The sequence below is a fragment of the Colletes gigas genome, unplaced genomic scaffold (assembly GCF_013123115.1).
Source record: "Colletes gigas isolate AHSC1104 unplaced genomic scaffold, ASM1312311v1 Colletes_gigas_Sc00044, whole genome shotgun sequence".
Taxonomy (NCBI): domain Eukaryota; kingdom Metazoa; phylum Arthropoda; class Insecta; order Hymenoptera; family Colletidae; genus Colletes; species Colletes gigas.
Genome location: NW_025106673.1, coordinates 695,228 through 719,025, shown reverse-complemented (window position 1 = coordinate 719,025; position 23,798 = coordinate 695,228). Strand labels below are relative to the sequence as shown.

At 36.4% G+C, this 23,798-nt stretch overlaps 1 protein-coding gene across 1 annotated transcript in view; it reads right to left on the bottom strand.

Moving 5' to 3' along the window:
* Window positions 1-355: 355 nt before the first annotated feature.
* Window positions 356-23,798, bottom strand: part of LOC122403128 — a 30,149-nt gene continuing 6,706 nt past the window's right edge. Inside the window, exons 2-3 of the mRNA XM_043406467.1 lie at window positions 5,239-5,454; window positions 356-2,955 (exon numbers count right to left, since the gene is read on the bottom strand). Coding sequence (XP_043262402.1) covers window positions 2,771-2,955; window positions 5,239-5,454 — 401 coding nt within the window. The 3' untranslated portion in view covers window positions 356-2,770. The remainder of the gene's footprint in view (window positions 2,956-5,238; window positions 5,455-23,798) is intronic.

Sequence of the window (23,798 nt, the reverse complement as noted above, 5' to 3'; positions counted from 1 at the left end):
CTTATAGATTATTTTTATTCAAAATATATATTCAAAATTATTCAAATTATTTATAAAAATATTTTTTGAATAAGAAAACCACGGTTTGGTGGGGCTGTATTAAAGGAAATAACTTCGATATATGGTAGACCACTTGACTTGTTATTTTATTTATTTTCTGTCCCATATTTATCAATAATTATTTATTTACAAATTCTTCGTTGCGGTTAATTTCGACTTAATTTTGGTGATTCATTGTGTACACACGTGTCAAAATGGTAAGACTTAAATAAACTTCCGAAGAATAGAACAGCGGGATGCAAAGAGTACCTGTAAACGTCACGAAAGCGATAGATCTCGTTTCTTGTATTCGGAGTAGGTTACATAACGAAACGAACGTGTAAAATTTTACGTGTACTTGTCGAAAACCTCGAAGAATCGTACGTTTTCGCGTTCGAGTGAACTTTAATTCTAACAGATTGTGCCATAAGTGCGATTTAGTCGATGACAAGCGTTCAGTCAAGGATAACGTAAAATACATCACAGAGTAAAATTTACAACTTAACAGAGCCACGCGTGCACAGAATCAATCATTCTCGTAAATACAGTGTTGAATAACTTCGATTCGAAGTACAGAGATAGTATTCCAACTTCGAATCGTAACACAAGATTACGAATGCTTCGTGTGAACGTGGCTGTGGCTTAAAAAAGAACGGTAACAACAATTATATTCAGTCAAATTGTAAAGTTGCATTGGAATTAGCAGTTCGGTGATAGACGCGCGATAACAAGTGAGAAAATGTCGTGTCTCGCAGTTTTTATATCGCAAAATGCTCAGTCAAAATATCGACGACACGTAAAATAAAGAACACAATAATGATAATTCGCTAGTACCAGTCGCACCGTTCAAAATTTGTACTCGCGAACTATAAAAATATTAAATCTTGTCTCGCGATGCCGAACGGTCTAACGAATCCGGATCGATCTCGAGCACCGACTATAATCTCTATGGTTAGCTTCTAGTGCGATTGTTCTGTACAAAAATGATAGAGTACAAGAATAGGTTAAATGTGTATAATGTATATATGAATATATAAATACATATACATATACATAAATATATATTTATATTTATATGTATTTATAAATCTCGAGAACGTACGTCTCGATAAATCTTTCGCGAGCGGGAGGACTCCCATTTCTCAGGAATATAAATATAGACGATGCAATTTTTATTTCTTTTTGGAATCACGATTAATTAGATTACACGCTATAGGAAAGTGAATTATTGGCTGGCAAGAATACGCGTCCACGGAATGGCGGAGGATTATTTACAAATTTTGTTATATTACAAAATACGACATCGAGCACGATAAGAACTGTAACGTTCTTTTGGTATGAGGGCAGTGGTTTCTAAACGTTTTACAGTTTAAAAGTTAACTTCGGTCGATCGATGCACGATCCAAGCCCGAAATCGTCGATTCTCTACACGCGGTGTTTTTCTTAGTTTTTTTCACTGACTTATTCGATTGATTTTATTCCCAATTATACCGCGCGGCAAAGATCGACGAGTCCTGCTTCGACATTTTAAACGCTACGTTAAACTGCCTGTCCACTTGAAGTTAATTTGGATCCTGGAATCTTTATTCTTTGGTAAAATAACGTCAAACGTCAATCGTGTCTATTTTGAGAATTATCCTCGAGAAAACAAGACTTTCGTGAGAACGATGAAACTTTACCCATGCGACACGAATAATTATTATAGACGCGTTATCAATTTCTCGAATAGGAAGAGTACGTTAATATTTAATATCGATATTTGGCGTGCGTTGAAAAACTATGGAATCCTTGATACGATCGCGAGAATATTAATCGCGTCGCGTGCAAAAATTTCATCGAGAAATCGAAATTACGATTTTATCGATAGAATAGTAACGCCTAGTATCATTTTCCTAGAATTTCCATACAGTGAAATGACCCGACAGTCTCCGCTTTTATACAAAATATTAATAACGTGTAAAATTTACTGACCAGCTTATTAATATCATCGTAAAAAATTATGCTTTCAGTATGTTCTTAATAGCTACCGAGAACGCAGTCAGTTACCCCACATCCCTTACGATCATCGTGTATAAACATATAATCAGCGGTCGTGTAAGTAGTAGAATCTTTATACGATAGTTAAAACTAATTTTAAACAAATAGATCAAATTACGAACGTTCCATAATTTATATATATCGATAGAATTGAGCTAAATTTCTTATTGGTTACGAATCGTCGTCGATACGGATAAAGTAAAAAAACGCGTGAAGAAACATTAGAAACTTCTGATTGCCAGCATAAAGACACGTCTACTTACACTAGCACCCCTTTACAATTATTTAGCCTCTTGATTCAGTTCGACGATATTTTCTCTTGTGTATACCTTATACCTGAACTTTCGCTTGATATTACATATACACAAAGTTACACAACGTTGTTCCCTAAGCGTGAGCAAGCTTCGAGTTCGCGTACGAAATCCAGCGAAATCAGCAGAATTCGCAGCCAATAGGATCGAGGATCAGAAAAATAACCTGAATCCCATTTTTTGGAACTGGGGGGGATTTCAAGAGCTCCCGTCGCTTCTAAAAAATAGACGCGCGACGACAACTCAAAGCTTGCCGCTTTTAATCCCGAATTGCGTAACCGAACGTGTCTCTAGTGTTAAAATCCGTCCCTTCGACGAGAAGAAACAAAAGAACGCACTTTGTACACGGCACATACATACGTCGTTCATCGTTCCACACCCCCTTACGCTATGGGTGGATCGTCATCGTCGTCGTCGTCGTCCCTCGTGATTAGAACGTTGCCGTAACGATTCTGACGGAACTGTCGAAATCGTTGTAGCCATTTGTATCGTCTCGCGCCGAAGTACAGCAAGACACCAATTACTACGAGGAAGGTTGGGATTAACAAACCAGCCGCTACAGAACTACCTAAACAAAGTTCACAAATAATTCAGTCACAGAAGCATCTCGTTGCGCGCAGCTGTTAAGCATTTCTTTCTACGATAACTCTATGAGTAACGAGATAACCCGGATTATCGGTCCAATGGATACTTAGAGAAAAACGATTCGACTTGTCTCAACAGTTTTCTCGATCAGAAAACCTTTCCTCAATTATGAGTTATACATATAATGTTTTCGTTGAAATTATTTTAATTATACAAGATGGCTGAGGATGAATTAAGCACAGAATTTTTCAGGTACAAAAATAAATCGAACAGGACAAAATTTGTTAGTAATTATTTCATCGGTATTTGTAATATAAAATAGTTAGAAGAACATTAGGTCGATTTGTGCTCATCTGATTAACAACAATGATTAGACGAACGATTGACCGTAATTATTCAAAATTTACAAGAAAAATATAAAAATTGTATTAAAAAAATACCATACAATGAATATTAAATGATAAATAATGGAATGTATTCTTGTAAGTAATTCATTCTCTAATATTAAATGTATTACTGTAAATTGAGTTTTCATTACTGCAAAATAAATAAGCAAATTGTTCAGGAGCCTGCGACAACGAGATAAAAATATCCCAGAACGCATAGGGTTACTAAGGAACACCTTATTACATTTAAGATTTTCTACGAAAATTATTGGAAAAAGCAATTTTATTTGGTATCATTAAATTAGTCTCGGTGCCACTTACGCTACAGGATGGGTAAAATGATATGATTCCATTTAAAAACAACGACGAACTTGATTTTCTATCGAGAAAATCTGTTTTAACGATTGTTAATATTACACTTTGTTACCGATTGAGTGTTTTTTGTTATCAGACTATTGGAAGTGTTTAAAAAATCGCGATATCATTTATAATAAACACTCTATACAAGGTGTTCGGTCACCTCTGTGAAAAATTTTAATAGAATATTCTAGAGGCCAAAATAAAACGAAAATCGAGAATACCAATTTGTTGATTGAGACTTCGTCAAAAAGTTATTAACGTTTAAAGCTTCGCCGCTAGAATGGCAATTTCGGGGAAACATTTCTGGCCACACAATATATTTTCGGTAAAGAATTTTTTTCTGGAAAGTACGCAGGATTTTGGGGGTGTGTCTATTCACCAAAAATGATTGTAATTGACTCCCGCAACCGAAAATAATTTTTCCAGAATAATTTAAAACTTTTCAATTTCGCCGAAAAATTACAGTCGATTTTTCTTAAAAATTCGTTTTTAATTTTTAATAAATTTGTTTGACGCTGTACGGAAATGTTGTTTAATACTTTTTTTGTAGGTACCCAACAGCACTACTCCAGAAAAAAGTTTCATTGAAATATATTCACTATTGTAGGAGTTATGGTCGCTTGAAGATTGGACCATTTTTATGGGGGTTTCCTCATTTTATGGAATTAAAACACAACTTTTCGACATTTTTGGAATTTCTAGATATTCTTCACCAAAATACGCGTTGTTTGCATTTTGAAACATTAAAATCCTCCAATTCGTTCAGGGGTTATGATCTTTTAAACATTCGCATGAAATTTCGGGGTAACATTTCTGGCCTGAAATTATATTTTCGGTAAGGAATTTTTTTCTCAAAAGTGCGTAGGAATTCGAGGATATATCTATTCACCAAAAATAATTGTAATTGGCCCCCGCAACCGAAAATATTTTTTTCAGAATGATTTCATATTTTTTAATTTAATTTTTTAATAACATTTTAACGACGCCTCAATCAAGAATTTGATATTCTTGATTTTCATCCTATTTTGGCCTCTAGAATCCCTCATTAACATTTTTCCTATGGATGGCCGAACACCCTGCGTAATTTACTAATTCAAATTTTTCGAAATCCTTAAGTGTCTTTTATCACTAAAGGGTTAATACTTTCACAGTCCATTAACTCATATTTTAGTCAACATATTAAGCCATACACTTCTGATTTAAAAAGCAGTTTATGTTTAAACTTTTATACGAGTAATCGAATTATGTAAAAAATAATTCAATCGAACATTAACATTAATTTATCAAATTTGGTTAAAGAACAACAAGAAAAGCACAATACGTACTTGATTTTTACCACTGTATTGCACAGAGAATTGTTTCAGAATTACTAACAAGTCAAGGGAGAGCTTAAGAGAATATACAACATTTATCACTTTTTATGTGTGATTGAAGAATTACATTTTTAGGTGAGACAAGATTTTTTTTTTTGGACTGTGAACGCATTAAAGGATCATCGTCTTTTCTTAAATTTGATATACCTCCCGAGTTGAGTTTAGGATCTGGTTGAGCAGTCACGCTAATGCTCAAAGTGGTCGTGGTCTGCACGCATTTCTCGCCCACGAATTCGTAGTGCAACTCGCAATCGCATCGTGGTGCCACGTCTTTCGAATATTGAATGCACGTTTCGTGCGGGCCACATTGCTCCTTCGCGATGCTCAAGTTGCATAGTTTGGGCAAACTCGCCCCGTTTCCACCTAAAACAATCTCAAGTCCTTGACACCTGTCGACGCTCGAAATGACAAATACAACGAACATTTCACCAAGTGCGACGTACGATGGACCGATGTACTGCCATGATACTGCAAACATTTAACTTACATTGTTTCTACACTATTCTCTCGCTATATGACCGAGCTCTTCCCGCAACAATATGATCAGCGTCATCCCCACCACTGGGGACTCAGTCAAGAGACTACATAGAATGTTAAACGCCAGGCTTATCTTTCACAAAACGTTTAAAAGACTAATGTAACAGTAAAACTGTTTTATGTATGAAAATTTTGTTTATACATTTGTCAGAATTTACCAATTAAAATGAGACCAAACAAGATATAATTTAGATCTCATTTAATTAGTAATGCTTATTGCTAAATTTTCCAGTGAGAGAATACTGTATCTAGTATTCTAATATTTTTAAATAACTACTATTTTCACCAAATGAAAATGAGACAGTTGTTAATCCATAAATTGGTTTTGGAAAAGGCAACTGATTGGCAACTGATTGGCAACTGATTTAAAATTAATAAATAGCAACTTAAAATTAGAGAGTAGCTAATTTTAAAGTTCCGTGTTCACTTATTATTTCATTCGTCTGAACATAACTATATATCTGATATAATGAAATATTATTTCGTTACGGCTTCATATTGACCAAGAATTTCTCCGATAGGCGAAATAAACCAGTCTGTGAAAGCGTCGCCAATGTCTATAGCTTGTCTATTTGTTCCTTCATAACGTCTTGATTGCCGATCATTAAAACTCATTTGTGTCAAATTATTTCCTGACAAAGTATTTTCTGTACATTGTTCGATTATTGTTCAGTCTATACACAAAGAAAAGACGTAATATTTGAATTTAATTAAAAATATAAACGTTTCGACCCTTATTCGAGTCATCTCCAGCCTGATAAAAAAAACTGTATGACGTGGAGGAATAGTAAATACATTTGAAACCAAAACTAACTAGGAGTATGATCATAAAAATGTGCATACGCAATAGAACATGAAAAGATAAAACAGTAGAAAAAAGTATTTCTAATGTAAGAAAAAAGACAAAAAGGGACAGTAAATATTGTTGCCTATTGTTTAGACTAAAATTGACGTTTTACAAACTGTAGATTTGCATATTTTCATTAAAGTATAATTTGTAGACAGGAGTAGAACATTTACAGTGAACAATAGAAATATTACAAAGTATAAGCGAGAATATATTATGTTTCTTTTTCTCTTATCTATTCTTTTTTTCATCGGTTCAGTTTCTCCTGTACACATAAAGAATTTATCTTGATATTTAATTTCATAAACATTGTGTTTTTTACTTGTACGAAGACTTGAAAATAGTCAAATTTGTTCCCTATACTATATTGTTTAGTTATGTAGCGGCTAGCCGTACAAGTATAAAAAGGCATAGGACATGCAAACGGCTAGCACGGTTTATGACATGAACAACAGCGAAGCTATCTTTGAGAAAGCCGTTTCTGCAATTAGAATTTGTAAAAAGCATGCCCATAGTAAGAATTTGTTAAACGGCCTCGATGGTGAATCGCTAGTGTCATAAACCCTGAGTTTCCCCAAGGGTCCTCTATGCAAGGACAAGCGACCATCGGCTGGTCACGCTGCCGACCTAGGACCTTGGGAAATTCCGCGGCGTTGCCACCTTCGCCAGCAAGCGCAACCACCGTCAAATCGCACCCCCGTTTCAAGAAGCGCGCTGCGAGCGCAAGAAGGGGAACGGTACGATTTGGCGGAGTTCTAAGTCGCTAATTGGTTAACCCCACCTTTTAGGGGGTTGGCCAAAGAAAACGGCGACAGCCATGTAATAATATATAAAGAAAGACGAGAGTTTTCTCGAGACCAATTTGTTCGAGAACGACGCACAGAAAATAAAGACTTCAAAAAGTGAACGCTGTGATTATATAATACCAACACGCACTCTATCCCTTCATTGGTGACCGCCGACGTGATCACAGTTCAGTTTTTGTTCATAAGTTTTGAGTGACGTGCAAGTGGTGATAAGATGCAAACGACACGGAATCAGGCAACATCCGCGACCGGCAGCGCGTCCGAGAGCTCCGCCGCGATTCCGGAAGCAACCAGGATGAACATCCGCATTCCGCCGATTTGGCCCGAGCAGCCCGTGGTGTGGTTCCACCAGGTGGAGGCGCAATTTGCTCTGAGCGGCGTGTCAGCAGACACAGCAAAATTCTACTATGTGATGTCGCAGTTAGAGCCAAAATACGCTGCGGAGGTGCAGGACATTTTTAACAACCCCCCGGCCACGGAGAGATACGAAACGCTAAAGAAAGAGTTGATACGTCGACTTTCCGCGTCTCAAAGCGAGCGCATAGAACGACTCCTGGCGAAGGAGGAAATAGGGGACCGGACACCGTCCCAATTTTTACGGTACATGCAGGGCCTGGCAGGGACTGCGGTAAATGAAGAATTTTTGCGTACGCTATGGTCGCGAAGTTTACCAACAATGACCCGCGCGATAGTAAATTCACAACCGGACTTGCCGCTCAGCAAGCTCGCTGAAATCGCGGATCAGATACGCGAAAATACGAACCCAGTGCAAGTCGCGAGTGTTCAGCAAGACAGTGCAATGGAGCAGGTATTAAAACGCCTGAATGACCTGCAGTTAGAAGTGGCTGAATTAAGACGAGGCCGTGCCGAAAGACAATCGGAGAGAAATTTCCGTCGCCGATCTCGCTCACGTAGTTTTAAACGCGGAAGTTCGCCAGCGGGAAGCAGGCATTGCTGGTATCATAGAACCTTCGGAACCGCGTCGACAAAGTGCCGTCAACCGTGCAGTTTCGCGGCGGGAAACGCGGAGACACGTCACTGAATGCGGCGAGCAGTGATGTCCCAAAAAACGAGCCGCCTCTACATGGTCGACAAAGATTCGAAGGAAGAGTTCTTGATCGACACGGGCTCGGACCTTTGCGTGTACCCCCGCATGCGAATAAAAGGCCGAGTCGATAAGGCGACTTACGAGATGTACGCAGCGAACGGTTCTACCATCAGCACATACGGCGTGCGAACCATCAATTTAAATCTGGGACTCCGTCGTGCTTTCCAATGGGATTTCATAATCGCAGACGTATCGAAGCCCATCGTTGGAGCCGACTTCCTGAGCCACTATGGGCTGTTGGTGGATTTGAAGAACCGCCGGCTACTGGACCAAACAACTACGCTAGCAGCCATCGGCAGGACAACGAAGGACACGACCGAGTCGGTCAAAACAATCGTTGGAAATTCACCCTACGACCGGATGCTAGAAGAATTTCCAGACATCGTCCGACCCATCACAACCGTCCGTCAGGTAAAACACGACGTCGTACATTACATAAACACGACTTCCGGGCCGCCGATTTTTTGTAAACCGCGTAGATTATCGACGGAAATGTATAAAATCACGAAAACGGAATTTGAAAAGCTCCTAAATCAAGGCCACATACGACCTTCAAAGAGCCAATGGGCTTCGGCTTTGCACATTGTGTCTAAAAAGGACAACGGATGGAGGCCTTGCGGAGATTACCGCGCTTTAAATGCTCGCACGATCCCTGACCGTTATCCGGTCCCGCACATCGAAGATTTTTCGCGAATGTTGAACGGAAAATCGATATTTTCGACGATCGATCTGATAAGAGCGTATCATCAAATTCCAGTACATCCGGATGATGTCGCTAAGACCACGATAACCACGCCTTTCGGTCTGTACGAATATACAGTCATGCCATTTGGGCTGAGAAACGCTGCTCAAACGTTCCAACGTTTTATAGACATGGTACTCAGAGGCCTTGATTTCGCTTACGCATATTTAGATGATATATTAGTCGCGTCGAGAAATGAAACGGAACATAGGCAGCATATGAAGCAACTTTTCTCACGTCTAAACGCGTACGGCATAGTAGTTAATCCGACAAAGTGCATATTCGCCGCGTCCGAGGTAAAATTCCTTGGGTATATCGTCAACGCCGAGGGTACGAAACCACTACCTGAAAAGGTCGAAGCGATCGTAAAGTTTCCGAAACCGCATACGGTCAGACAGCTTCGCCGATTTCTAGGTATGGTTAACTTTTATCGAAGATTCATACCGAACGCAGCAGTACTTCAGACCCCCCTTAACCATTTGTTAAAAGGGAAGAAATCAAAGAGCGACGCGCCGATACAGTGGCCCACCGAAGCCGAAAAAGCAGTAGATGAGCTAAAAAACGCGTTAGCGAACGCCGCGTTATTAGCACACCCAAATAGTAGCTCGCGCCTCGCGGTAATGGTAGACGCGTCAGATTTCGCGCTAGGCGCTGCCCTGCAGCAGCGGCAAGGAGATGGTTGGCAACCGTTAGGATTCTATACGAAATCGTTGTCGCCTCCGCAACGAAAGTATAGCGCATACGATCGCGAATTGTTAGCAGTATATGCCGCGATCAAACAATTTCGCCACGCATTGGAAGGGCGGACATTTACCGTGTACACTGACCATAAGCCACTCGTATACGCGTTCAGGCAAAAGCCAAAGAAAAGTACTCCCAGGCAATTTAGGTATTTAGATTTTATCGGACAGTTTACCACAGATATTAGACACGTCAGTGGCAAAGACAACGAGGTAGCAGACGCGTTGTCAATGGTAGAATCAATTACCACAGCAATAGACTTCGAGAAACTAGCAGAATCACAAAAAGCGGATCAAGAGTTACATAAACTTCTAACAGCAGCCGATACCTCGCTACAGTTAAAACGCATGAAATTTACGAATAGTGACACCGAAGTGTATTGCGATGTTACCACAAATAGAGTTAGGCCATTCGTAACTGAACCCTTCCGACGGCAGGTATTCACCTCAGTACATAACCTTTCACACCCGGGGATTAAAGCCACCGCGAAACTGGTCAAACAACGCTTCATATGGCCGTCGATCGAAAGAGATTGTCGCGAATGGGCCCGAAGTTGTCTCGAATGCCAACGCGAAAAAATTCATAGACATGTATCGAGTCCTATCGATAATTTCGCGTTACCATCCACCAGGTTCGAGCATGTGCATATCGACCTTGTAGGCCCATTGCCGATAGCAAGAGGTAACAGGTATTGCCTTACCTGCGTGGATCGGTTTACGCGTTGGCCGGAAGCGTTCCCGTTAGAAAATATTGAGGCGGAAAACGTCGCCCGAACATTTATTAGCGGATGGGTAGCAAGGTTCGGCACGCCGTTACGGGTTACCACCGACCAGGGCCGACAGTTTGAGTCGAAATTATTTAAACAATTGAACGCGCTGTTAGGGACGATGCACCTGCGAACGACCGCGTACCATCCGGCAGCGAACCGGTCTGGTCGAGCGTTTCCACCGGCAACTCAAAGCAGCGATTAGATGCCATAATGACGAACGATGGACAGACGCACTACCAATAGTTTTATTGGGTATTAGAGCAGCCCACCGATCGGATTTGACAGCGTCCGCAGCTGAATTAGTCTATGGCGAGAATATCCGTATACCAGCAGAATTTTTTACGGCATCGGGAAATAACGCGGAACCCATAGAATTAGTAAATAACCTTCGAGCGCATTTTAAAACTCTACGGTCGATCACAGGACCACGGCATGGAGAAAGAAAAATTTTCGTATTTAAAGATTTACCGACAACCACGCACGTTTTTGTACGCGTCGACGCCGCGAAAAGCCCGTTGCAACCACAATACGAGGGACGATTCCCCGTCATTTCTAGATTAAGAAAAACATATGTAATCCGAGTAAGAGGTAAAGATACGTCAATTTCGATAGATCGACTCAAACCGGCATACATATTCGAACATAGCGAATTACCGACAGAATCAGATAACGAAATGTCATCGCGTACCACACGAGCACCGGTAGCAGATGCCACGCCGACCTGCGCGCAGAATCCTGTACGGACGCGTACGGGAAGACGCGTTAGATATCCCGATCGTCTCCAGGTCGGTTGCTAGTGTTGTAGATAAGCTTATAGCGTAAATAGTAAGTAGTTTGTAAGATGTACATAGTTTTAGCTTAAAACTAATTGTAAGTTAGAAATTAGGAACACTAGCTAGGCATAACGTTTGCACTGGAAAGGGGGTGATGTAGCGGCTAGCCGTACAAGTATAAAAAGGCATAGGACATGCAAACGGCTAGCACGGTTTATGACATGGACAACAGCGAAGCTATCTTTGAGAAAGCCGTTTCTGCAATTAGAATTTGTAAAAAGCATGCCCATAGTAAGAATTTGTTAAACGGCCTCGATGGTGAATCGCTAGTGTCATAAACCCTGAGTTTCCCCAAGGGTCCTCTATGCAAGGACAAGCGACCATCGGCTGGTCACGCTGCCGACCTCGGACCTTGGGAAATTCCGCGGCGTTGCCACCTTCGCTAGCAAGCGCAACCACCGTCAAATCGCACCCCCGTTTCAAGAAGCGCGCTGCGAGCGCAAGAAGGGGAACGGTACGATTTGGCGGAGTTCTAAGTCGCTAATTGGTTAACCCCACCTTTTAGGGGGTTGGCCAAAGAAAACGGCGACAGCCATGTAATAATATATAAAGAAAGACGAGAGTTTTGTCGAGACCAATTTGTTCGAGAACGACGCGCAGAAAATAAAGACTTCAAAAAGTGAACGCTGTGATTATATAATACCAACACGCACTCTATCCCTTCAGTTACTTTTTTCTAAATTTGACTTTTACCATATTAAGCAAATAATAATAATAAAGTCATACAGTAACTCGCGAAATTGATTACATGGTAGTATAGTTTCTAGTATTCTTAGAATACAGATTTCTTAGAATAGTTCATATTTGAGCAAAACCATTTAAATTGTTTGTTTGCATTTCCTGTTGATGCTGAAACATCCAATTTGTTGGTGTTATTCTTTGAATCTAGCTAGTAGTGCCTGAGTTACTCTATAAAACCTTTCTTGCTGTTCATGACAACTACTTCAACTATTACCAATTTTATTGTTCAACTGTAATCAGTGAGCGATGCGTGCATGCTTACGCACTAGATAATAATACACACGATACTATTCTTGTATTAATATTAAATCAAATTTTATGTCCACACTTTTCTTGTACAGTGAAGCCAATCGCTCGAAATACAGTAAAACAGATTATAAAAGAACTTGATGCAGGCGTTTCACATAAAATATTAACAAATAAACATCAATGTTTAGTAACAGTGGTTATTAACACATTGAGCGCCGGCTCCAACAGCATGTAAAAATTTTTTATATTTTATAATGTTACCATTGAACTCAATATACAATTTAAATGCATTAAACATTGCGCAATTTAAAGGAATTTAATGTGTGTTAATATTAGAAACATATATAGAAATAATTTTACGAAAAATAAGGTCGAAAATCGAAATTTTCTAACATGGTAAAAAATAGAAAGAAAGTATTTGTTCGTATACTTCGCAGATGAGACGCGTCTGCAGTGTGACTCGTCAACAAAGTACCGACATCCCTACATTCTGTTAAGTCGGTCGGGATTAATTAGGTTGAAATGATTGTTGGCAAAGTGTGACGGAAGAAGAATATACATACAGTTAGGAACAAAAGTATTGGCACACCTGACTCTTTATTATAGAAACGCATATAAATCAAAGAAAAAACACAGGATTAGATTAACTCTTTTTATCAATTATAACTATTAAGTTTATAGTTTGAGAATATTACAAATATATTTATACTAATTAATTGCAAAACAAAAAAGAATGATAAAATGCACATTAATAGCAGTTTTCAATGAAACAAAAGTATTGGCACATTGAAATAAAATGCTTTTGTCTAGGATCTAGAATTAAATTTTTATAAGGTTGGTACATTGTTCCTTCTCGGGAAACCCCCTGATTTCGATAGCATTTATTTGTTTTCTCGTTATTCAATTGTTTACAAAATCTAACGTGAAAACGTGCAAAATGGAGCGCAAAGGCAAAGAAACGACTGTTGCTGAGCGAAAAATTATTTTACATTTGTTTAATGAGGGGCATTCATACTCGTCTATAGGAAATATAGTTAATAGAAGTCGTTTTACAATTAGAAGTATTATTAAACGGTTTTCTAACACAGAAAATTTTGTAAGTGCTCCGCGATGTGGTCGACCTGAAAAATTGAGTGCACGAGAAAAGAGAAAAATTATTAATATTGTAAAAGGAAAACCATCTAGTTCTGCGTCAGAAATAGCGGCAAATATAAACGAAAGTTTTAATAAAGAAGTACATAAAATAACTATTCGACGAATATTAAACAAGGTAGGATACCGATCGCGAGTTGCTAGACGAAAGCCTACTATAAGTAAAATTAATCAAGAAAAAAGATTAAAGTTTGCAAATGATTACATTAATAAAGAAAACGAGTTTTGGGATACAGTGCTCTTTTCTGATGAGTCTAAATTTAATATTTTTCAAAATGATGGACGCACTTTAGTTTGGAGACAATCTAATACCGAACTAGACCCAAAGAACATTCAGAACACTGTTAAACACGGGGGTGGTGGAGTGATGGTCTGGGGTTGCATGAGCTCAAGTGGAGTCGGTGAGCTTGTTTTTATTGATAATATAATGGACAAATATGTCTATTTAGATATCTTAAAAAATAATCTAAAAAAAAGCGTGGAAAAATTAAATCTTGGGAGACAATATGTCTTTCAACAGGACAATGACCCCAAGCATACCGCTTATTTGGTACGGCAATGGATAGTTTTTAATACCCCACATTCCTTACCAACCCCACCGCAATCCCCAGATTTAAACCCGATCGAACATCTCTGGGCTCATTTAGGAAAATGTATTAAAAAACATAATATAACAAATAGACAATGATTGAAAGAAATATTGATGACAGAATGGAATAAAATAAGTCCTGAAATTATAAAAAAACTAGTGCATTCCATGCCAAATAGATTGAAAGCCGTTATAAACAATAAGGGATTACACACGAAATATTAAATTATATAAAATACATAATAATATACCATCTATTTGTAAGCGTGCCAATACTTTTGTTCCATTAAAAACTGCCATTAATGTGCATTTTATTATTCTTTTTTATTTTGTAATAAATTAGTATAAATAAATTTATAATATTCTCAAACTATAAAACTAATAGTTGTAATTACTAAAAAGAATTAACCTAACTCTGTGTTTTTTCTTTGATTTATATGCGTTTCTATAATGAAGAGTCAGGTGTGCCAATACTTTTGTTCCTAACTGTATGTATTTATTTTGTTAGACACGGTAGTTGTGAAATGCAGAACAGAACAGTGTATGAATGATCGCGAACGTTGAGGATATTAATCTTTGAACGCGTGTTCGTGAAAATACTTTTTGTGGTTGTTCTACTGATCTCGTGATATACTTGTTAAACTTGCTCTCTCGGCGATTGGGGCCCTGGCTATACAGGGTGTCTCACCCGATTTTGACATGTTGATTTTCTCGCTATTGTTACTCGTAAAAAAAAATGTTTCAGCGGAGGCTTGAATGGTATCGAGTGGAGCATATTCTGATGTTATTAGTTTTTTCGTGAGTGGACGCGTAAAGGTCATATAAAGGTCAACTTTGTTTTTTTAAATGGAATGAGGTGTTTTTTAATACATCAATCGATTCAGCTGAACAATCGTTATAAAAAAGTACTAACTATGTAACGTCGAAAAATTAGTAGTTCAGGAGATATTTCAATTTAAATTATTTAAATTCTTAAGGCATCATTACTACTGCACCTACCGTTGAACCATTCCTGTAAATAAACGCTAACGTCTTAGTACAACAGTAATGGTGTTTTAGAATTATTTAAATTGAAATATCTCCTGAACTACTAATTTTTCGACGTTACATGGTTAGTACTTTTTTATAACGATTGCCCAGCTGAATCGATTGATGTATTAAAAAATACCTCATTCCATTTAAAAAAACAAAGTTGACCTTTATATGACCTTTACGCGTCCACTCACGAAAGAAATTATAACATCAGAATATGCTCCACTCGATACCATTCAAGCCTCCGCTGAAACATTTTTTGTTACGAGTAACAATAGCGAGAAAATCAAGATGTCAAAATCGGGTGAGACACCCTGTATATACATACATATGTATATCCCTGGTCCCGATCGTCTTTTGGTTTTCCTTCACGCCGGGTGCAAAAGTTCTTGGTGCGTATAGTGGAACATTCTCGGGCCTTCAAGGACTGAGAATATTCCGCGACACGTGCAGTCGATCGATATTGCACCCGGCCCGAATCGGTTGCACACGGCACCGTTTCTAACGGGCCTCAACAATAAGTAGTATAAAAATAAACCGATTTAAGCTATTTGCCAAAATTCCATAGTAAACTATTTACGGGCTCGAATTGCTGCTAATCCGTGTGCTATGGAACAGTATTTAATTAAATATTAGTGCTGAAAAAGTATATGGAACATTACGACAAGTCGGATTGAAAAAAGAACCTAAATTAAAAATCTTACTCAAATGGAAGAGAATGATTCTGAAAAAAACGAAATGAAAAACTGAACCGACAACTTATTTGCCGTATAATAAAATTTCGAAGAGTAAACAATGGTATGAGGTTCTATGACTGTTAGATCTAGGTTTTATTTATCAAACAGATGGTAGGATGGTTACAAAGAACTACGTAAATATTTTAAAACGTTTCCACGATAAGTTAGCAAAAAATAGAGGCTAAGTATAAGAGATGTTATCTTTCAGCATGATAACAAATCAAAACATATTACTTGTTTGACCAAATCATGGCTCTAAAATAAATAGTTTAATATTCTACAGTGGTTATAAAAATCTTTAAATTCGAATTCCATCAGAAACTTTTGGAACCAATTAAATTAAGAAATTGCTGATTTAAAAGAAAAACGAATTAAAATCTATTATTATGGAAAAATAGTATGAAATTAATCTTGAATAATGCAAGGAATTTTTGGAAATAAGAAGAATTAACGCAATTAAAGTTATTTGATGTTAAGTTACATTATTGATCACATCGAACATCGTGCCTATTGTTCAATTATTGTTGTAATAAATACGATGTTCAAAATATGTTTTGTATTTCTTGTATTTATAAAACGCTTCAAGGTATATACATATGAAATATACGTGTCCAAAAATTAATTATCAGAGATTACAGTTTGTTATGATAAAAGTATAATAAAGGAAAATATTTGATCAATTTCGAGAGTGACTGCAACTCGTTTTTAAATCTGAAAAGGTGGCATTTCGTAATTATACGTGTAATATAATAGTTTCACTATGTTCAGTAGAGTGAATAGTGATTGTGCTGCACTGTTTTCGCCGGAACGTCGAATGAGACGATCCATCATACGCCGCCATGCTTGATGGAATGTTCGCTTAACACATTCACTACACACGCGTCGCATATGTGTGACAACGACGATTGTCTATTTTATATCCCTCTGAACAAATAAAATATAAATTGCTGACCACTGTCACGTTAAGTGGAACACAATATTAAAAATATTCAGTTGGTATAAAATATATTAGCTGCTCATTTATTGTTATCATTAATAGATTCTTCAATAAATAATTCAATATTAAAAAATCTTAAAAATCCAATTCCTAATATTGCATAAATTATATCAACATTCCCAAATGTTTCTTTTTTCCCACTTTCATTGAAAATAATATGTGAAATTAATCCAACGTATTAAATATATTTTCTATTTGTAGATAATTAAAAGCATGCAGAACGCTGAATAAGATTATTACAAATATAGCATTGGTCTATGACGAACGATTTTCCAACCGGTGATAGGAAACGTGTTAAACCACGATAATTACACGACGCGTGAGTCCCTGAACATAACTCTTAATGGCGTTTGAAACTGTCCTCGCGACATTCGCGTAACGCTTCTAAGTTGAACGATTATTTTTCTGCACCTTAATCGACCGAAGGTTATCCTGCTTGGCAGTAAATTGCTGTTCTTTGCAACGACGACCCGAACAAAATTAGGCGGTGTTGCGTCGAGGATCGACAACTAGCGCGTTACATCGTACGAGATAAATCAGTCGATGAGTCGCATCGACGATCGCGCAAATTGAAAGCAGGGGATACAAAAACCCTTTCTAGTTAATTCGTCCAACCAAAGGTTAATAGATACGGTTATCAGTGACGATGGTCGAGTGGTAAAACGCGCGATAAACTACATTCGTCAGCGCCTTGAGTCCGGAAAAGTACGTCAATTGGGAACAATCGAAACGAAACAACCCTCGTGAAGAAAAACAACGACTTATCGTGCATTTTTTACACAAGCCCCCCTCCTTTTATCAAAATAATTATAGTGAAAACTTAGGACTTTTGTCTACATTTTCATGTTTTTGACCCATTAAAGATTCGAGAATCGTGACCCCAATAAATAGAAACAGAAATATCAAAATTTTCGTGATTGCTGGAGCGATTAAAATTTAGACGATTGATTATCTTGATACACGGAGGGGGACTTGTGTCAAAAATGCACGATAAGTCGTTATTTTTTATTTTATTTATAATTATTGCAAATAACTACTTTTAATTTTGCAGTCTGTATCTACTATTTCTAATCTATCGTCTGAATTTTAATCGCTCCAATGATCACGAAAATTTTGATATTTCTGTTTCTATTTATTAGGGTCACGATTCTCGAATCCTCGAAAGCTTAATGGATGAGAAACATGAAAACGTAGGCGAAAGCCTGTAAGTTTTCACTATAATAAAAAGTCAATCATTTTTAGGACCATATAAACAAATCATTTTAAATTCGTACGGAATATAGTGTATAAAGTCACCGTATACTAAGTATAATAATAAGCGATAGTCAGTATTAATAAATAATAACCTCGATTACTTGGGCAGATTTTCAAAATCAAAGGTTTCTTTTTATATTGTTTTAGAACGAAACTAGTAGATACAGGCCGCAAGATTCAAAGTAGCTGTTTGTAATGATTGTAAATTGTATGCGGTTTAAAATAGAAAATATGCAAGAAACGCGCTATTCTTTGTTCATGAAACAAGTTTCCGTTTATTCATTCTAGATTCCTCTATCCATGAACGGCTGTGATGAGTCATTGTTTTCATATTCAATGTGCGCCATTTTATGCATATTGGAACATTTATTAGCAACCAGCTATTACCCGCTCCGTTCGTGTAGAAATCGCTTCTGTCAACAGTATTTTTAATTTTTTTTTCAGTTACGTCCATGCATGGAAAATTTGTATGCAACAAGAAAGTTTTAAAACTTAATTTTTAACAAACTATGCCATAAATATATATTAAAGATTGTATTTAAAGATGTATTCCAAATTTCAACTATGTTTTATTTATAATTGTTCAATATTTATCCTCTTTGATGAATATCCTACGCTACTCTTTAATATACATACATATACAGGGTGAGTCACCTAACATTTCCACCTCAAATATCTTTGTTGTTTTTAAAAATACGTCAAATGTCTTGAGGACAAAATTGAATGGTACAATGGGACTCATACGATGCCAAAAATATTTTTGCTTCTGTCATTTTTTTTTTTAAATGAAAGTCACCTTCATTTTTTAAAATGGAATCACCCTTTTTGAAACACCTACAATGATAGTCCCCTTCATTACGAATTCAGTGACTATAATTGTTCAAGGTCATTCAAGGTCACAGTCGGAGAAAATGATATAAGATGTAAAATGTGATTGTGATTGCTGTAAACGGGCTCTGAAAGAATGTTTAACTCTGACAAGTACATCCGAGGTGATATTCGCACATGCTGTAATGATCCGCTGATGCATATCTTCAACTGTTGTTGGAGCATTCGCGTATGCGGTCTCTTTTAGCAGACCCCACAAAAAGAAATCCAGTGAATTAAGTCAAGCAAACGTGCTGACCATGGAACAGTACCACCTCGTCCAATCCATCGCATCGGTTTGGAAACCTAGAATCTAATGTTTCCCTTACTACTCTATTGGAAATAGGTGGTGGAATAAATAAAATAATTTAAACGATATGACTTTTACTAAGCTTTATTTGAAACACTTGGAAGGCACGTCTTTATGCATTGAAAGAAACATATAGAATGAGAAAGGTCAGTGACGAAGAATTCGTCCCGTACCCTCAGACCCAATCGGTCCTATACTTTGTCTAAACAAGTCAAGGAAGGGACACAGCTGCACCCTCTTGACTCGTATCTCTAAACGCAACATACGCGTCGATGGTTTTTGTTACGTAAAGAAAACTTTCTCTTTTAGAAGAGAAAAACCAACATACTCCATCATGTTGGTGCCACATATCGTAACGGTTTTGTAGAAGGGCATCTTCCAACAAAATTGGCAGATCTTCTTGCAAAAATTGAGAATATTTTTGCCCTGTCATCGTTCCGGTAATGAAGTATGGTCCGATTGCTTTATCGTTCGAAATACCACACCACACGTTTACGCTCCATTGTCTTTGGTGATCAACGTCTCGAAGCCAGTGTGGATTATCAACAGCTTTCATATTTTACATCTTATACCATTTTCTCCGACCGTGACCTTGAATGACCTTGAATAATTACAGTCACTGAATTCCAAATGAAAGGGACTATAATTGTAAATGTTTCAAAAAGGGTGATTCTATTTAAAAAAATGAAGGTGATCAAGGTGACCTTCATTTCTTTAAAAAAAATGACATAGAAATAAAAATATTTTTGGCATCACGTGAGCCTCATTGTACCATTCAATTTTGTCCTCAAGATATTTGACGTATTTTTAAATATAACAAAGATATTTGAGGTGCAAATGTTAGATGACTCACCCTGTATATACGAAACAGAATAGAGATGGTTTAATCAAAATCTGTTCGGTAGATTTCAACTTAATTCAAATCAGACAAATAAACGGACAAAAATTCTAAAAATGTGTAATTCGATTTACATACTTCATAAATATGCATCTAAATAAAAATCACCTAAAAATATCACGATTGGAAAGTTATAATTTTATTCACATAGATTTTTACAATTTGTTACGATGATCTAGGTATTAACAAATTTGGAAAAATAGAAGCATAAGCAATCTATAAAAATACAATTAAACTTACGGCGAAATTAGTGTGAAAGGTATTTTGAATTCTTGGTTACGATATTTATTGTATATTAAATATGTGTACATTAATATATATATATAAAATTTATTGACTATAAATTAATTAATTTTCATTGGCCAATTGAAAACTAATCAAAATAAGAATTTCCTATCTGATTTTTTTTTATTATTTAATAATTTTTTTTATCGAATATGGTATTTAATAGTAATTTTACATTCACGATAGCCGATCTTGAGACATTGAAAAACCGAAATATTAAATTCATTTATCTTTTGAAATTTTTACGTGTACCATATTGAATGAGTAATTTTTAATTTTACCATTTTGATACGATGATCTAGATATAAGCAAATTTGGAAAAATAGAAGCATAAGCAATCTATAAAAATACAATCAAACTTACGGCGAAATTAGTATAAAAGGTATTTTAAATTGTTGGTTACAAAGTCGAAATTATAAAATTTAAAATATCCAATCTTGAGATATTGAAAAACCGAAATATTAAAATCATTTAGCTTTTAAAATATTTACGTGGGCCATATTGAATGAGTAATTTTTAATTTTACCATTTTGACATCATTTGCTTATTTTTGGCCAGTATTTCGTATTTCTGATCCACCGTGCAACGTTAAGTTATCAAATATTCTACGTTGAATAGAGTCTAACTGCGTCTCAATACATCGTAGACCACGTAACGATAGCTTATTGAGTTAATACAACACCGTCGACGCAAATCAAAAGTAACTCCCCTAATTTGCTTGACTCAAACTCGGTGCAGTTAACCTCTGTATTCTGGCTGATAAAACGAATTCATCCCAATTAACTGATTCAGCCAATCTCGGCTCGCGCGGTACTGATAGAGACGTAAAAATGCTGCGCGCGTTCGAGACGTTTCGTACTCTTTTGTTTGGCTAAAAGGCGGGAATGCCAACGTATCTGATAACGAATAAATAACAAAACATTTTTTTGCTGTTCGAGAGATGAATGATGCACAATTTGATCCACATGTAACCAGTAGACGCATAATAATAGAAGATGGAATTATTCATAGATCGAAAGTCAGAAGTAAATGCAATTGGAAAGACAATTGATTATAGGATCGCGGTTCATCCACGGCTCGTGAAGTGAATATAAATAGAAGACTTTAAATGGTATAAACTACAAATTGGGGGAATTGTAATATAAAAATCGATTAAGAAATTAAGGGAGAAGTGGTGTATAGTAGTTTTTGTGTACCACTTAGCAACGTATTTTTATTATAGTTTACTACGCTCTGTTTATAAAATATTTTTTTTTTCTAAAATTACTGATTAATAACCGGATGCAATGGCATATTTGCAATTACCTTTTTATTTAATTACGTAGTATGATATGAGCATTGTATACAAGATGTACGCGTTAAGTTTCGTCACCATTTCTTAGGCATTTTCGGTAATGCAATTAAAAAATATTTCAGAGAAAATTTGTCCAGTATTTGGTGGGCTATATGTTCCCATATTCTTAAATCTCAAAAAATGCTTTTTACGTATAAAATCAAGGTTACAAAGGTTTTTGAGATTTAAAAATATGCGAACATGTAACCCACCAAATGCTAAACAAATTTTGACTGAAACATTTATTAATTACACTGCCAGAAATGCCTAAAAAATGGTGAAAAACGTGTACACCCTGTATATTCACATTTCTGATTAAAAATTTCAAAGTAGTTTCTTTTTCTTGTGGATATTAGAATTGTAACTACACGATATCGTGAAGTATACTATCGGCACGAGTCAGTTGCAGAGCATTAACCGTTGAATAACAACGAATGTCATAAGTGAGATATATAAGCGAATAAAAAAAGTATTTTCTAGTGAATTAATATTAATATTAACAGTGGAGCAAATAAAACATGTTTAAAATACCAGTTTCTTTAAAACGAATAAAAACTTACGGTAGAGGATAAGAACAAATAAAATTCATAGGGAAATCAATAAACTTTTATATTTCAAACTCTCAGTAATGAAAAACAAAAATTATGTGGCACTTTGGTTTAATTGAAAAATAACGTAAAATAATTTACCTTCACGTGATACAATTAAAGAATTAAATTAAATATCAATTCTAAGTCTTGAAATGTACTTGCGGTAGTCACAGGTGTAACTTCCGGAGCTATAACCAGAACATTCATAGTGCATCCACATTCTACACACGAAAAATTGCACTCCTCTTTTGTCTACACTGTAATTTATATGGGAGAAAAGAATAGCTATGCTTTAGAATAATCAATATACACTATCTTCGATATTCCGAATTAATAACATAGCACTGAAACTTAAAATATCATGTCAACTTATTCTCGAAATGATCGCAAAAATTAACACGAAGCCATAGAATTAATATACAAATCAGTAGATCAAATGATTTACTTTAAAGTTTTAATATATTTGAAGGTTTTTTTATTCCACAGATTAAATTGAGAATGCCAAAATAACGGTACTTTTAGAAATGCCATTGGTCAACAGATAATTCACCCCTATCATTTACGGTGTTACAAATTAAATACAGTGAAAACTCGATAAATGTCCTCAAGAGCTGTTCCATAAATGATACATTTTTATCCCCACCACTAGGGGGATCCCTCTTGAACCAGTGAGGCGAAGTGTAACCGGAGACGTAGCGGCTTTCTTTAAAAATCTTTATTGCCTTCGTCATCTTAGTTTAAATGTCCCTGTCAGTGTGACCACACTACTGTACAAGAAGAAAGTTTTTTATTTTTTACTTTTTTTTAATAAAAATTTTACTATCATGTGGGGAAGATTTTTCTAATTAAAATGAGACTAAACACGATATAAATCGGCCAATATTTGTTACCATAATATTGAATTAAATATTGTGTACTCGTATCTTCGCAAGGTCAGTGGATTGGTACATTTATCGAACAGTGGTAGCTAACGAAACCCCCTATTTCATAAGTGTTGCAGTTTTTGATCACTTACGAAACGGTGGAACCGTTCCGTTTGAAAATAGCTACCTCCCGTTCGATAAATGTAGCCATCACCTCGATGCGTCGTTCTTTGATATTTCCGAACATAGAAAAGGACAGCACAAGAAGGATAAATAAAGAGAGAAAGACTCGCAAGTACAATATTTAATTCAATATTATGCTACCAAATATTGACCGATTTATATCGTGTTTAGCCTCATTTTAATCAGAGAAATCTCCCCAACATGATAGTGAAATTTTTATTAACAAAAAGTAAAAAATAAAAAA